Consider the following 17,108-nt stretch of genomic DNA (forward strand, 5'->3'; position numbering starts at 1 on the left):
AATGTTTATTAAAGAATTAACCTAACATAATCAACTACGATATAAATGGATGGCATAACTGAACAGATAAGATAAGGATACTGTGAGGTGTAGTCAGTAAATCAGTAGCCTCGATCTCCAGGCTTTTATATTCCTTCGCGTTTTGCTCAAAAATAAGAGCCTGGACCAGGGTGTTGACGTTCCTGGCATAGGAAGTGGGAGTCAACCTTTAATTTCCCCAACCAACCAGAGCGCAGTGGGCGTCGCTCCAAATGTTGTGACGTCAGGGCTCTCAATGCTGCACATTGGGGGAGGAGGAGATTGTGATGCAGAAGAAGTTTCCCGCTAGCCCTGCGGAAGCAGAAGCGCGCCCGAGATACAAACGCTTCAGAGCCGGATGAGGCGTCTACCTTTATATGTCTATGCATCACACCAGCTAAATTAGTGCAGATGCACCGTTAATATAGTGTCACTATCATTTTAACCACTTTATATATATATATGTCTCAGGTCATCCCTGTAAATAACCTTTTCATTCACAGCACCCCTGAATAACATCGTTACTTTATAGCACCTTACATTAAATGTCAAATTACGCTACGCAAATATGTCAATCTTTCCCCCTACAGCGTGTCACAGAGAAAACTTGAGAGAATATCAGTTTCCTTTACGATTTAGGACAGATTCACGTTATACTATACGTTTAACCACTTGAACCCCAGCATCCCTATTCTATTAGCCAAACATAGCCGATCTACAAGCTCACAAACGGGTCGCAAGTGCGACACGTTGTGAGCTTGTAGATCTGTCGTTTTTGGCAAAGATTTTTGGTGTAGATCAAAAAAGAACGTAGTGAGGTCCGGTTTACTAAGTCTAAGGGGTTAAACTGAAGTGATATTGATGAATTCCAAATATGATCAAAGCATCCTGCTGTGGCACCCCTGGACTTGTGTCACGGCACCATAGGGTGCCACGGCCCCCGGTGGAAAATGTCCTCAAATGTTTTTTAGTAAAAGTATCAATACTGCAATGCAGAAGTACTCCATTACAAGTAAAAGTCCGGAATTCAAAATGTACTTGAGTAAAAGTACAAAAGTATTGGTATCAAAAGGTACTTAAAGTACCAAAAGTAAAAGTACTAAAATGTTTGAAAATAGCAGATATACTTGTAAGGTCACAACGCGTCGCTATGTAGATAGGCTATTTTTTAATAGCCTATGTATAAAATAAGGCTAAGGTGGTTAATGTATGTTTTATATTGTAATAATCTATATCTGCAAAAGTGCAAAGTAACTAGTAACTAAAGTTTTCAAATAATTGTAGTGGAGTAAAAGTACAATATTTTCCTCTGAGATGTAGTGGAGTAGAAGTAAAAGTATTGAAATTTGTAAATACTCCAGTAAAGTGAAAAGACCTCAAAAATGTACTTAAGTACAGTACTTGAGTAAATGTACTTAGTTACTTCACACCACTGGCCACGGGGCACACACTTTGAGAAACCGTGCCCTGGAAGGTAGTTAGTTATTGCTCCACGCTCCCTAGGAAGCAGGGAGGGAGGGGCGGGCTTTATAAGTCCTCCAATTGTCGGCCCTGCCCCCCCCTTACCCACACACACACACACACACACACACACACACACACACACACACAGTTTGTTACAAGCTCTGCAAAATTTGGAAGTAAAAGAGCAAAATAAACAACTCATAATGCAACTTTACTCCACATGAACATTGTGTAGAGTTGTCAGTGTTTACCAGAGTGGTGAAAGCTGCTAAAACACGCTTGTGACAAGACATTTTCTCCATCTGACCAAACTTAGGTGAGTTTCTACAGGTGACTTAGCTTAGCTAATTAGCATTAAAGGAATTGATGGAATTTGCGTGTTTAATTTCACTTTTATTTTACTTGGTAAAGCAAAAACTAGTCAGGATGAAGCAGTGTTGTGTTGTGTGATGTGATGTGAAGTGAATATGTTGTATTGTTGAGCTGTGTTTGCAGGCCTAGTCAGTGGTGTAAAGTAACTAAGTACATGTACTCAAGTAGGCTACTGTACAATTTTGAGGAGCTTTTACTTTACTGGAGTATTTTACATTTTCAATACTTTTACTCCACTCCGTCCAAGAGACAAATATTTTACTCCACTGCAATTATTTGAAAACTTTTCAGTTACTAGTTTTTTGTAGATTTGGATTATTATTACAAAGCATACCACTTCAGCCCTAGCCTATATAGTTAGGCTATTTGAAAATAGCCGATCTACAAACTCACAATATCAGTGGTTTCTATATCAGTGGTTCTCAAACATTTTCATGTCAAGGACCCCTAAAATAATATGTATTTGGACCCCCATCTCAAAATATTTAGTTCCAGGGACCCCCAGAAGCAAATATTTCAGTTACAAATGTTCGCTTTAAATATATACATTCAAAGATTTGCAAAAACTTTAAAAAATAATAATAAAAAAAAATAGCAGATCTACAAGCTCGTAGTGCCGCGCTACGAGCTTGTATATCTGCTACTTTTGAATAGCCAAAGTGTAAAATAATGCTTTTTTAGCTCAAATCAAAAAATTACACAGATGCGTTCCAGGTCTTAAAGGACGACTTCACCGCTTTTCAACCTATCTTCATATAATTGGTCCTCACTAATACTCATGATAAAATGGTAAAAAAAAAATCTACTCGGTCTGTGTCTCAGAGGAGGGCTGTGGACAGTTCAGAGTCCCGTCTACCAGTGACATCATCAATGGGGAATCCAAGCTAATAGAAACTGCAGGCTTTCTATTCCTGGAAAGTTGCAATGCAATAAAAGGAGCCATTATTCTCGTGTTAATAAAAATCTAAATAAAAAATGTGAAATCTTGTTGGAAAAAAAAATCATGCCTAACGATGATGTCACTGGTAGACAGGTTTCTGGACTGTCCACAGCCCTCCTATGAGACACAGACCAAGTAGAAAAAAATTGTACCATTTTATCATGAGTATTAGTGAGGACCTATTATATGAAGATAGGTTGAAAAGCGGTGAAGTCATCCTTTAAAGACTTAACATTATTTATAAAAAATATTTTCGGAAATCGCCATGGGAAACATTAATGGGTTTTCTATCAGTGACACCACAAAATGGCCGCCACTGCTATGCTCTATAAGTGTATACAGGGTATTTGCACATTTATAAAGTTACAATTATGACTTTTAATACTAAATTGGCCAAATGGTCAAATTATACGTAAGAAAAAGAGGCAAACATTGTGAAAATAGCCGTATTTTAGTATTCGTATACTAGGCTGCATGTTGTGACAGGATACAGTATACGTATACTAAACTATGTATGTTGTGACAGGATACAGTATATGTATACGTATACGTGGCTCTCGGTTACTTGAATTAATCTTTCTTTCTTTCTTTCTTTCTTTCTTTCTGATACTCTAGGCTGGCAGAGGTGTTGCAGGGGACACCCCCCCCCCCCTCCTCTTCATTATAAGCCTGGACTATGAAGACAGGCCATCAGTGGAGGAGGGTCTCTTTTTTTTATTTATTGTATAAACACACACACACAAACACACCCCACACACACACCCACCCACCCATACACCCCCACACACCAGAGCATGTGAGCGGAGCGGAGCGCGAGCGGAGCGGTGAGCGGAGCGGCGGGATTTGGACTCGAGCGTGGAGCGGGTTTTGAAATGGGTCGGAGCGACATTCGGAGCGGTACTGCCCTCCGCTCCGCTACCGCTCAGTGCGCGCCAAATCGCCAATAAAAAACATGTTTGAGCACGGCCGGCCCCAGTAGAACGGTCCACAATGCACCTGTGCTTTGTTTACAGCTGAGCTGAGCTTCAGTCCCTTCACTAACACTATTGCGTTTAAAAGAAAGAAAATCAACAAAAACAAACATGGAGTTTGCCAAGTATTACAAAAAAGTAACTAACAAAACGTACAGATGTACTATTCGTTTTAAAGAAACAGAAGATGACGACGAGACCGAGACGGAATGTGGCGATACAATAACATGCAGCAAAGATTCAAATTGGAATCTGAAAAGACACCTCGCTAGGAAACATGAGGACGTACTTCGCCAACATACTGAGAAGAGATCAAAAGGTTTGTTGTCATTATTAGCCGTTTTGAAATAGGTAATTTGCAAAGGCCAGCTTATAATGTGTAGACCTAATAAGCATGCATTTGTTTTATAGATAAAGAGGCGCAGCAGCAGCAGACAGAGAAACAGAGTGACCACCTGCAAAAGTTTCTCACTGGGAGAAAAGGCCCTACCGTGACACGGGAAAGAAAAAGGGAACTGGATGAATCATTTTTTAAAATGATAGCCATGGACTACGAACCTCTAAGTAAAGGCGAGCGTGATGGAATGCGACACTTTGCCAGTATGGCCCAACCAGGTTACACTCCGCCTTGCTACAACACTGTCCGCGACACTCTTATGCCAAATGCCATGCAAGAGATGGAAACCAAGCTAAGAGATCTACTTGAAAAGGGTGAAGGATTCGTTCTCTCAGCTGACATTTGGACAAATAGGAGAGGGCACAGTTTCCTTGCCCTTGTGGCGAGTTTCATAGATGGGACGTTCAAGGGCCACACAGTTCTGTTAAGCTGTGAGCACATACAGGGGCACCATACCGCCGACCGCATCTACCAAAAGTACGAAAGTGTGCTGAAAAATTGGAACATTCATCGACGTGTGATTCGTGTTGTGACTGACAGTGCCAGCAACATGATTAAGGCATTTAATATCCTCAGTGACACTGACGTTTTAGAGGAGGAAAAGGAGGATGATGAAGTGGTCGCCACGCCAACGCCCGATGAAGAGGAGGAAGAAGAGGATGACATTGTGGAACTACCAGCGCTCTCACAGAACCAAGTGGACGAGGTTACCAACAATGTAGAGAATATGATAAACCAGTACTTCACTGTATCAAGTTTACACCTGCGATGCCCAATTCATCTGCTCCAGTTAGCTATCAAAGACGCTATTAACGAGCATGATGATATCAGTCGCCTGTTAAATAAAGTGGGGAGGCTGGTGAAAAGTGTGCGCAAGAGTTGTCTGAACACGGAGGAAACCGACCGTCTCGGTGTACGACCCACTACTGCTTGCCCGACGCGATGGAGCAGCCAGTTACGCATGATCGAGTCTGTCCTTAAATTGTTTGAAAAAGATCCATTATGGCAAAGCAAGCTTAAGACTAAAGTTCCAACGCTGACCCTAAATGACGTTCGTCGGCTTACTCACCTTGTCGAAGTATTGTCACCGCTGGCTGACCTCACAGACAAAATGCAACGGGAGCTTGGGAATTTAGGGATGATTCTCCCCGCTGTCAACGAGCTCAAATCCCTGCTTGTCAATTCCAACGCAGCCCTTCCAATAGGTATTGCTTCGTTTGCAGAAACACTGGCCAATAATGTGTCAACCCGCTACAGAATGTACTATGATGATAAACACATCGTCTTAGCGTCAGTATTAGATCCTCGTTTTAAAACAGAGTGGATAATCCGAGATGAAAAGGTTTGCAACAAACTTGGAGACATTCGTGACCTCCTCTTGAAAGAAGCGGAGGAAATGAGCAGAGCAGGTCATCACGGCACCGCCGAATCAGCCAGTACTTCAACCACATCTCCTGATCCCGCACCCGCACCTGATGTAATCAAGAGAGCTCGCATGTTCGGGTCGTATTTCTCAGAGAAGAACGCTGCAGGAGACGCGAAAAGTGAAGTCGAAAGCTACCTCTCCGCCCCAAGATCTAACCCAGATGAAGATGTCCTTGCCTTTTGGAAAACAAACTCCACGGCCTTTCCGCGCCTGACTAGAGTAGCCCGCAGAGTGTTCAGTATTCCCAGTGGCTCTGCCAGCGCAGAAAGGGTGTTTTCAGCCGCTGGTCTGTTGTCTAGAAACCACCGCATGAGTTTGAAGCCTCAGACTCTGGCCAAACTCGTGTTCTTGAAAGTCAACTCAAAGATAGCCGACTGACAGCACTGTAGGCAGGGGAGGGGAGTAACGGGACACAAGCACTCTAACGTTTTATTTTATGTTTAAATGCACAAAGTGACAAATAGCCTAATTTATCGAAAAATGCAATGAGCCTAAAGTTCATTAGGCTACAACGAACGAACTGTCTTTATTAGGCTACAGCAGCCAGCAGGGCTTTTATTATTTTATTTCATACATTATAATGTAGCATTCTTTTTGTTTTTGTTTTTATACATTTCTGTAAATGTAGCCCTAAAGCACTTTATGTTTTACTGTGAGACGTTTTGTTGTCATGTCGAGATTGTCGATTAAGTTAGTTATTTAATATAGCTATACTGTATGGCATAATGCAATATATGCATGGAGAATGAGAATCACAGTGCTTTTCTGAGTTCGTTTGATAACAAGCCTATTGTGTTATGTGTAGGCCTACTGTGTTGTAGTGTTCAGTCAGTGGCATAATCCTCCGACATACATTTTTAAGAATGTCATTTTTCTAACTTGGCCACCTTGTTTTTTTATACCTACCTGATTGCTTGATTTAAAAGGCTACTTTATCACAGTGAGTGGTACAATTATACCCTACAAATAGTGCTAAAAGGATAACACAAAAAGCCCTGAGGGCTTGTGGCAGCTATTGTGTATTTTGGTCCTGTGTTGCACTTGCAGTTGAACTGAACTTGATGATGCGGGGTGCCGTGTCAGGGTGTTAAATAAAAAATATACCGTACCACGGTTGGTAAATTTGAATGAACTTGGTCTGTTTTCGTTACTCTTCTTCTGCTAGAAACTTAAACCATATTTGAAAGTTATTCAGTGACATTTAAATTATATTTGTTGGGTTAAATATATTTACCATTATATTATAATGCACAAAAAATGGTTAAATAAACAAATTCTTATTTTAAACTTTACAGAAGGACAGCTATAGGCAGGCTTCTCTTATTTAACTAGTACTAAATAGGGTAATATAATAGGCTACACATTTACCTATTGTAATGCTGCTAATAATTTATATAATTAATAAATTACAAAATCCTAGCTATTTTAAATGCTCCAGAAAATAGCGCACTGGAATCTATGGGTCTTCATGCAATGCCGATGTGTTTAATTTAGCCACTATTAGGATAACAGGCTTTTATATTTTTTCCCGACTTTTTTTTTTTTTTTTGCTGAGAGCGGACTTTCTGAGCGGAGCGCGGAGCGCCCGGTGCGCAAATTAAGGTGAGCGAGGGAGCGCTGCGGAGCGGAGCGAGGGGGGGTTTAACATGAGCGAATAGCGAGCGGCATTTCAGCCCCCTGGAGCGCGGAGCGGCATTTTCACCCGCTCCGCTCCGCTCACATGCTCTGCCACACACATACGTAAATGCCCAGAAGACTGAGATTCTCACCTACATAACACCCTCCCAGACCATCCACCTACTGGTGAAGCCAACCAGATGTACGGAGGATGGAGATGTAAAGTACTGGTGAAGCTGACCAGATGTATGGAGGATGGAGATGATGGGAGACGCCCGCTGAAAGGCTCATCCAAGGATGCCCTGCCCTAGAGATCGAGATCTGGAGATCTCGTATCCATGGGTTTGTCTGCATGGGGGATTCCTCCGAAGACCTTCCGCACGGTCGAACGGCCGAAGACCTTGTCCTTCTCGGTCCTGAAGACGGCTGATGAAGACGGCTCAAAGTAGGAACCTCTTTAGGGCTGTCAATTTTTCCTTTTCCTTTGCTGGATGCTGCTGCTGCTGCTGCAGTTTGTGTTGTGTGATGTTTTTGTTGTATGCTGTTCGTGTCATGTGCTGATGTGGTTCAAGATGTACAGTAGCTCTGTTGCTGTCATGTTGGGGCCCGGTGTGGCAGTGAAACATTCAGTGAATGTTGATTTGTGAATGTTGGTTTGTGGCTCTGGAATTGAAAGCTGATGTGTTCCAAAAATGTGTTTTGCTAAATTAGACCTGCTGGTGGCGCTATAACGGGCCAATGTTAAAAAGGGTGGCATTTGTTCCTCAACATAGTGTGAATGTGCGTGCAAAGTTTGACCGCAATCGGACGCTGCGTTCATGATTTGTGGCATTTTGTTCAAACAAGCCACTACAGCAAACTTTAGATGTGAATCTTAGCCAGTCAGGATGGAATATGAAAAATCAAACAGTGCGTCTTGATCACTTGACAATAGAGATCATGTGTACCGGTTTGCATGAAATTTGGATAAAATGGGAAGGAGTAATATAAAAAAGTGTTATGTTTGTGTTATGTTTTACATAAGTCGGCCTCCTGGTGGCGCTATAAAAGGCAGATGTGAAAAATGCAGGGCAAAGGTTTTTCCTTGGCCTCTAGGGAGTGCGCATACAAAGTTTTACATATCCGTGCATATCACAGATCCGTGCAGTTATAGGTAGAACACGAATCGTCCTGTTATAGCGCCACCATGAGGCTGATTTAACAACAAATCAAGTGGCATTTCTTCCTCGGCATAGTGGGAATGTGTGTGCACAATTTTCACAGAAATGGCATGCTGTGTTCATGATAGCAGGCATTTTGTTCAAAACAGAGCACTCCTGCAAACTGTGGAAGCCATTTTTAGCCAATCAGGATGGAATATGAAAAACTTGAAAGACCTGTTTTGTTTAGTGACTATAGGGATACTGTGTAGCGATTTGCGTGATGTTTGGACAAAATCTGTGGGAGTACTGTCAAAAATTTGTTTTGCAAAAAGCGGCCTCCTGGTGGCGCTATAACAGGCCCATGTGAAAATGGTAGGGCAGAGGTTCTGAATTGGCATCCAGGGAGTGTGTGTGCACAGTTTCGCTGCGATCAAGCCAACAGTGCCGGATATTAGCTGTACACAGACAGACAGAATGACGGACGGACGGACAGGGGGTAAAACATACTCTCGCCATGCCTTTCGGCCTGGCGGAGACAATAACTGTTTACTGTGTACTGTCATACATGACTTCCATAATTAGACATTAACCCAGTAAGACCTGGAACGCATCTGTGTCATTTTTAGATTTGAGCTAAAAAGCGTTATTTTACACTTTGGCTATTACAAGCTCATAGATCTGCTATTTTTGAAAAATCAAGATTTTTTTTTGCAAATATTTGAATATATATATTTTCAAAGCGAACATTTGTAACTCAAATCTTTGCTTCTGGGGGTCCCTGGAACAAAATATTTTGAGATGGGGGTCCGCGGCCAAAAACAGATACATTTTGTGGTCCTTGACATGAAAAAGTTTAAAAAACACTGACATACTGTAACAACATAAGTTTTTTCAAAAAACTGTTAGGATTTAGAAGACATGTTGTAGAATCCTCAGGCCTTAATGGGTTCAAATACAATATATTTGTCATGTTATCATCCTACCATATCTTAAACCTGAACACATGCCAGTTCAACAATATATATCCTGTGTGCTTGGCCCTACCATGGGTGCCATGGGGTGCATGCATGGCTTGCATTGATGGCTTGTAGCAGCCGTTAATGGAATAACTTATTAGATTATGCAAAAGTTATTATGCTATTGATTCAGACATTTTGGTAAGATATTAGATTATTGGCTATTATTACATACAGAATTGAAATGACAGATTAAGTTATTGCCAGCTATTACATTATCGGAAGTTATGACATTATCGGCTGCGTCCATGAATGGCCCCAGTGGGAAATGAAGCATTCATCCTAGCAGTGTTTGTGCCATGCTGTGCCCATCAAGCAGTGTTAGGACCACAGCTTGACCGATCTCTTCATTGCAGCTACATTTATCTCAACTAAACTTGAGATAAAAATCACATCACAGCAGCCGGCCCAGCTGGAGAGCTGTGTATCAGTTGATACAGGTCACGGTGCCAATGTTACAGGGGTCACGGTGTGGGTCTCATTCATTGGGTGGGTTCCTTATCAGTTTTGAACTCATCATGAGCCCACTGCTTCAAAGCTTGACAATCAACTATGCCATACACCGCTGCAACTAGCCATTATTTCCTTTGCAATTATTCTATTGATAACTTTTTTGAATATTCAAATAATCGAGATGCACTTTTTAATGTATTTTTATATATAACAAATTGATGCGGAACAAAATAAATCTAATTGATGTTTTATAATTAACTACATCGATTAGTCTGATTAACCGCCTGTTTTTATGCTTGATTGTACAATGGTGCCTTGCAAAAATAACGAAAATAGCAGATCTAAAACAACGCCGAGATCAGAACGTGATCAGTCTGGCAATGCCAGGCGAATGTTATCACATACATACCCAGCATATATTTGCCCTGGGTTAGTTAGGGACTAAAAAGAGAGGGTGATAAGCTTACACAGATTAGCCAGCTTTCATATCAGTCCTACGGCATAATATGGCAGCTGACCAATCTGCACTGAATTGTTTATGGATGGTTTGATGAAATTCACAGCTGAGCAGACACCAGAGTTAATCCGGGCTCAAAGGAACCCAAATAAGAGCGGAAAACAGCAACCTTCAATGGTTCACAGAATGGCAGTGTAATGGCTGGCCGTGTTTTTAGCCAACTCCCTCCCACACCGTTGGCAAATCCCTTTTCATTCACCAGGGCAGTTCATTTACAGTAATATTAATCTATTTATTCAACAAACGTGTTGATCAAATGCATTTTTTTGTCTTTGTGAATACATAAGTCTATGGTCATCATGTGATAAACAGATGATTACCAGAGGGAGCGAAAGGTTATCCAATCACCTACAGTTGAGAGCTAGGGTTGAGAAAGATTGGATTATCCCTGAATGTTAATCCATATGTATACACTTCAACATCTGTTCCATTGTTGCAGGCTCACCGACCAGCGCTGAGATGAAGGCAGGGAATGTGAATGTTAACAGCAATAATTCTTGCAGTTAGGTAAACAAAGCATATTCAGAGTCAAGTTGGACTTAATTGCTGTAAATCACTGCATCACACTGTTAAAGGAATGGAACATGGCATTTAGAAGATGGATTTTCCATAGGGTCATTTTCCTGTTCTGTAGTTCACCTCAACAGCTAAGGCAGTCAGGCATTACCCTACAAACTCAGACTACAGCTTATTACCACAACAACTAACAATTATTCTGCTGCTGTCAAAGTCCAGTCGTTAATTAGCTCTCTGGTGAATTTATCACACAACTCCAGCTGTTTCCCATAAGACACGTAGATTTATCGGCTTGTTTGCTACTATATGGATGGAAACACCGTATATTTCCACAACCCTGGAATTGCTCAGTGGCAGGTCTATAATGTTAGAAGTCGAAATGTCACGATGTGTACCTTTTGTGAATCACGGCAGTGGCATATATGTCAATACTGCTTGGTCAAACCTGACAGGCTCCGACTATAACGTTCACAAAGAATCACGCCTCGTTTAGCTGGTAGGCTACCTGTTGTGGCCAGACCCTCCGAGGTTTGATTAAAGCTACTGTACGTAGACCGCCTCGAGTCATTATTACCCGCAAGGCTCTCTTTACTTGGCTCGTCTCATGCTGGAAGCCTACAGGCATGAGACACACAATGTACCCTTTAACAAGGTGGTGCCATTAAACCACTTTCAACCTGGCAACCCTATTGTGGGCATGTCATTATAGGAATACATTTTTAAAAATAGCCGATATACAAGCTCACAACGCGTCACGTTGTGACCTTGTAGATCTGCTATTGTTTGACTGTTCTAGAAACACAGAAGTTATTTTTGCACTGACGTACTTTCAGTGCGTCAGTCATCACCAAACAACCATTGTTTACAATGAACGTAGCCCCGCTCCAGGCGCCGAGTGCATGTGTTGTGCACATCAAAAGCTGTTGATGCATCTTTCAGAGCTCGGTTCTATTCGAAGACCATCCGAAATACGTTGGAGCAACGCAGAAAGGTAGCCTGAGTTGGAGGAGCAACACGGAAAAGTCTCTTTTTATTTAAAACGTGTATTGCAGTGTACATTTATGTATGTTTGTTTTCACTTGTTCTGCTACACAGGTCTGTGCTTAAATTAAACGATGTGAACGGGCGGAACTCGCGTGAAGCGTGTCGATGATGCTTTCAGGAGCCTTAAGTGATTAAGACATTTCCATTTAAAGTAAATATGTTCAACCAAACAGGACCAAAAATCACCTCCAAGTGAAATGATTCATCCAGAATGAAGTGAATGAGTGATGTTTATTTTTTTGTAGGACAGATGGTGCTGGATACACCTGTGACCATTAGCTACCCAGACAATGGAAGAATATTGCCACAGACCATATGTTGAACTGTATGGGCTACATGATCCATGTAATATAGTGAACAAACAAGATGTTCAGGGGAAAAATTACAGCTTAGAAGGAGGGGACCGAGAGCAGATGCAGGAGGGGACAGTAGAAAATTACATCAAAGTAGGGCGTTATTGTTCAAAACGTTTTATGTGGCAACTGAATGGCCAGGTGCAGAAAATGGATAAAAAAAAAGAAAGACAAAAAACAGGTTAACTAAATGTTCCTCTAGGCAGCTGCTTTAGTGGTTGTGCTCACACGTGTGAGCTTACACACACGCGCACGCACACACACACGCGCACACACGCGCGCACACACACACACACACACACACACACACACACACACACACACACACACACACACACACACACACACACACACACACACACACACACACACACACAGCCCTCGACAAGTGATAATAGACAGACAGACACGACACACACACAACTCTCTGCAAGTGCTTGACTAACAGACAGACAGACAGACAGACAGACAGACAGACAGACAGACAGACAGACAGACAGACACACAGACACACAGACACACAGACAGACACACACGACACACGCACAGTACTTTGTGCACGCACAGCAATAAAGACAGCACTCACCTTTGACAATGAGGTTGAGGAGCTTTGGCCGTGGGTTGCGCTCACTCTGAATAGAACACGTGTACTGGCCGTCGTCCGTTACATCCACCTTCTGTATCTGCAGGCTGTACTCGTGTTTGTCCCCGACGCTGGACACGATGGACACCCGCGGGTCCACGGACCACTTGTCATTCCCCGCGAATATGATGCTGGAGCGATTCAACCAGGCTCCCTTAGAGATCCCATCCAACAGGTAGCACCTACACAGGGACGGGAGAGACACTTCAGTCAGCTCTGAGGACAACGGTTGTTGTGTGTGTGACTCTCCAATAGATAAGTGCATTTGGTCTTCAACACCATTGAGCACAGGCTGAGATGGTGATGAATTGCAGCGGTGGAAGAACTACTATCTCCCGCAAGTAAAAGTCCTGTATTCAGGAGTTTTACGTATTAAATATTGGCATTAAAATATACTTGTAGTACCAAATGTAAAAGTACTCACTATGCAGAATAGTCCATTTCACACAATCATCTTATTGGACACTTTAACGTTGCAGCTGATAAAGATGGGGCTGGTTTTAATTACTTTATGTGCTGCTGGGTAGCTTAACCTAATCATCATTTACCACTTAGTGTATGTTCTGTATTAATAATCCAAATCTGCAAAGTAATTAGTAACTAAAGCTCTTAAATAACTGTAGTGGGGTAAATGTCTCTGATGTAGTGGGGTATAGGTATATAATACTCAATACAAGTAAAGGTCCCTTAAAATGTTACTTAGGTACAGTACTTGACAGAGAGCAGCAGCAAGATATATTTCCTTTTTTATTTTTCAATCTTCTCCCAGGATAAAAACTAAAACGGTAAGGCCACCACCTTCAGCTTAGTCTCAGATGCATGAAAGACCTAAAGCTGTATTGAGTAAACAATACAAGTAAACGATGGTCTAAGTTATATCCTCGTTTACTTGTTGTTCATTTACCACTAAGGAATGGCATACTGCCACAGAGCAACTACAGCCAAAAGGCACGGCTGAATTATTATCAAATATATACACTGGAACACCAAAACCTTCCAGGCAGGTCAAGAACACCAGATCTGAAGATAAACAATCCCAGTGTTAATATAAGTCAGAAGGATTTTCAAATGGAACCAAATGGACCCATAAACGGACATAAAGGATTTTACTGTGTACCGTAGGTTTATGTTTATGGGCCTAATGATGTCTCAAAGCCATTGTAGAGAGCAAGACATTCAGAATGCACTGAAACACTCCTCCGAGGACTCATTACTAATGTGAGGTGGCGTGGAGAAATTATACAAACCACGCAGGGTGAAGGCACAGGCATGCGTGTTTTTAGTACGGTTGGGAGATCGAAACCAAACCACTTCCCCCTGGCAAAGCCAGCGCCATGCTCCATGGATCTACCAGACCACAACAACTACTGGCTTGTCAACAAGAGGAAGGAGGATGTGTGTATGTGTGTGTGTGTGTGTGTGTGTGTGTGTGTGTGTGTGTGTGTGTGTGTGTGTGTGTGTGTGTGTGTGTGTGCGTGTGCGTGTGTGTGTGCGTGTGCGTGCGTGTGTGCGTGTGTGTGCGTGGGCGCGTTCAAAGCTGCACTGGCAGACAAACACTGAAATGCAATGCCTTGCTACTACTAAAATAAATATGCCTCAAGAGCAAATGACATTGATCTGTTAAATGAAACAGGAAAAGCACGTCTCCAGGAAAAACGGCACACTGATTACAATCAAAGGCATCCACTATGATTAGTTTCACAATTTAAGTTCCTTTGTCTTTCTGTTGTTCTGCACTCCCTCTGAGATTTGTTAACTACAAATTGCGTATTTCACCATTGTAGTCACTGTTACATGGAAGGTAGAATGCATGTGTGTACTACTACTTGAGCGTCTGTGTCCTGTGATTAACATTGGCTAATGTGACAAAAGTAAAAGTGTCCTATTGAATGTTGAATCAAGGGCAGGTTCCATGGATACAGTCAATGTCGCTATAGAGCTAGTCCTATAGCGCACGTGTGCCAGGGCACACAGTAAAATCCTCAAAGTTAATTTATACACATTTGTAACCAAATAGACCCCATGCTCAGAGTTAAATTAACACTGAGGATTTTACTGTGTAAGTATGCGCATGCATGTACATGAGCTCGGGCAGATTATCTATGTGTGCATTAGGCACAAATTTGTGCAGTCATGCTGGACTACTCTGTTTGCACTGGAATCCCCTACAATACTCAGGATCATCATTTCAGTTTACTTTACGGATACTTTGCCAAACTTCAACATGTGCAGAGATTAAGGGGTTGTTTCTTCTAATTGTAGTCATAGTGTACATTGTACAGTATAGTATTATTGCCAGGGGTGCACATAACTGGTGCGCAGGTGCGCATGCGCACCCAAAATAAAAAATGCGCACCACATCAGACGACGCGAGGCGCTTTTGCGCACCAACAGCTGGGACAGGAATTTCCAAGCTTTTATTTTTTAGCAAAAATAAAAAATAAAAGCCTGGAGATCGAGGCTAGGAATTTACTTCCTGAAGCCACACTCACACAATCACTCTAAAGCACCCGTCGGCCCCATGTACAGCCATTAGGCGCAGGGGTAGAGATATGACTCGCGTCGCCTCGCATCGCCTCGCATTGCCTCGCTGCGTGCACGCAGCCAGCAGCGGCTGTTAGAGGCACTCGTCACCGATGATGAACGCACCGTAATGGTGCAAAATATGCCGTGAACGTCCCAATCTGGCGGATAAAATCAGCGCAGCAGCACAGGGCACCAACCTTGGGGGCTTTATCTAACAGCGTGAGAAAAAAAAACGGCGAAAATCGGCGGAATTTAGAAGCAGAGCGTCCTTTTTTTTCTCGCCCCCCCCCCCCGTTGACAAAACTGTCCGGTGGGCACCGTGCTGACCCCCCCCCCCCCCCCCCCCCCCCCCCCCCCGTTGACAAAACGGGGCGGGCGCCATGCGCACCAAGTCACATGTCCAGGTGCTCTTCTGCGTACCAGACCTAAAAAGTTATGTGCACCCCTGATTATTGCACACATCTATCACTATTATCAACCTTGGTTTTTGATGTACAGTTATAAACTTATGTGTGTCTATAATCTCACAATGGCTTTCCAGTCCCTTCTGTTGTGTTACTGTCCATACAGTAACACAACAGGGAATCATATTTAGTATTTTGAGTAGGTTTGAGTAGCTTTTTTAGCGTAATGTTTCTATTTTTACAGACTTAAATTGATTGGTTTCCATGTGTTCCACGTCATTTGCAACCCTGCTAAAATATACACTAAGCTAGCCCAAATGGAACGTACTGGCTGGGAATAGATGGCAGCCACACGTAGAACTTAATACGTGATGGCAGTGACTGAGCGTTTATGTAATCATATGATAATGCGTTACTTGAGCAGCAGCATGCTGATTTGTATACCAATGTACGTTTGAAGAAAACTCGTTTTGAGGCCAACTCTATTCTGATGAAAAGTCAATACACAGGATTTGAAAAACAAAGCGATGAAAGCTGCGGTCAGCGCAAAGCAGTCGTTTTGCTCTCATCATTCCTGCCGTCTCTCTGCGCTGATGAAATCATGTCTCTAAGTGCCACAAACAGTGAAAGTAATGGCCACAGAAAATAGGCCATAAAACTACTGTTAAGCTATTGTCAACATGCCATCCAGACTGCCAGCTTAGGCAATAAAGCCTCAGAGGAAATCAGTTTGGCATCCAAAACAAAGCCCTGTAACCTGTGCCAAGGAAATGCCCGTCAGACATGCGAGTAGTAGAGGACAACGGCCGTCGTCGCTGCTGGCTTTACCTCGCAGATGCACTTCCCTGATGACAGTGTCATAAAACGTTTGTCACAATGGAGAATGGACAACATCGAAAATAACAGAAACAAGGCGGGTTTCATAAAACTCTTAGTTAACTGACCAAATAGAGTGGTGCTTGAATATGATGGAGCTTGCACAAAAACGAATTTCACCCACTTCTTGTGTGACCAAACCTGTGATGTGGTAATAAAGTTGATTCTCATTCTGTTTCTGGGCCTAAGGCAAGACCTATGCGGGGGCTCCAAAGCAAGGTCAGCATAAAGGTCTTTAAACACCGAATTTCTTTTCATGTCATGAGTACATCCACACAGAACGCTAATATTAAGCAGCGATAAAGCAACATAATTTGGAAGAAGATCACATTTTTACCACGAATAAAGGTATCAATCTGTGTGAATGAGGCATCAACTATATGAACAGCTTGATGCAAAATATGCTCCAACAA

At 42.4% G+C, this 17,108-nt stretch overlaps 1 protein-coding gene across 2 annotated transcripts in view; it reads right to left on the reverse strand.

The window, feature by feature from the left end:
• negr1 (neuronal growth regulator 1) overlaps positions 1 to 17,108 on the reverse strand; it is a 203,260-nt gene that overhangs the window by 127,200 nt on the left and 58,952 nt on the right. For both annotated transcript variants that reach the window (XM_084066297.1, XM_084066296.1), the window contains exon 2: positions 12,833 to 13,071. In XM_084066297.1, coding sequence (XP_083922423.1) covers positions 12,833 to 13,071 — 239 coding nt within the window. The remainder of the gene's footprint in view (positions 1 to 12,832; positions 13,072 to 17,108) is intronic.

Source organism: Gymnoscopelus microlampas (assembly GCF_963454915.1).
Source record: "Gymnoscopelus microlampas genome assembly, chromosome: 9".
Lineage (NCBI taxonomy): Eukaryota > Metazoa > Chordata > Actinopteri > Myctophiformes > Myctophidae > Gymnoscopelus > Gymnoscopelus microlampas.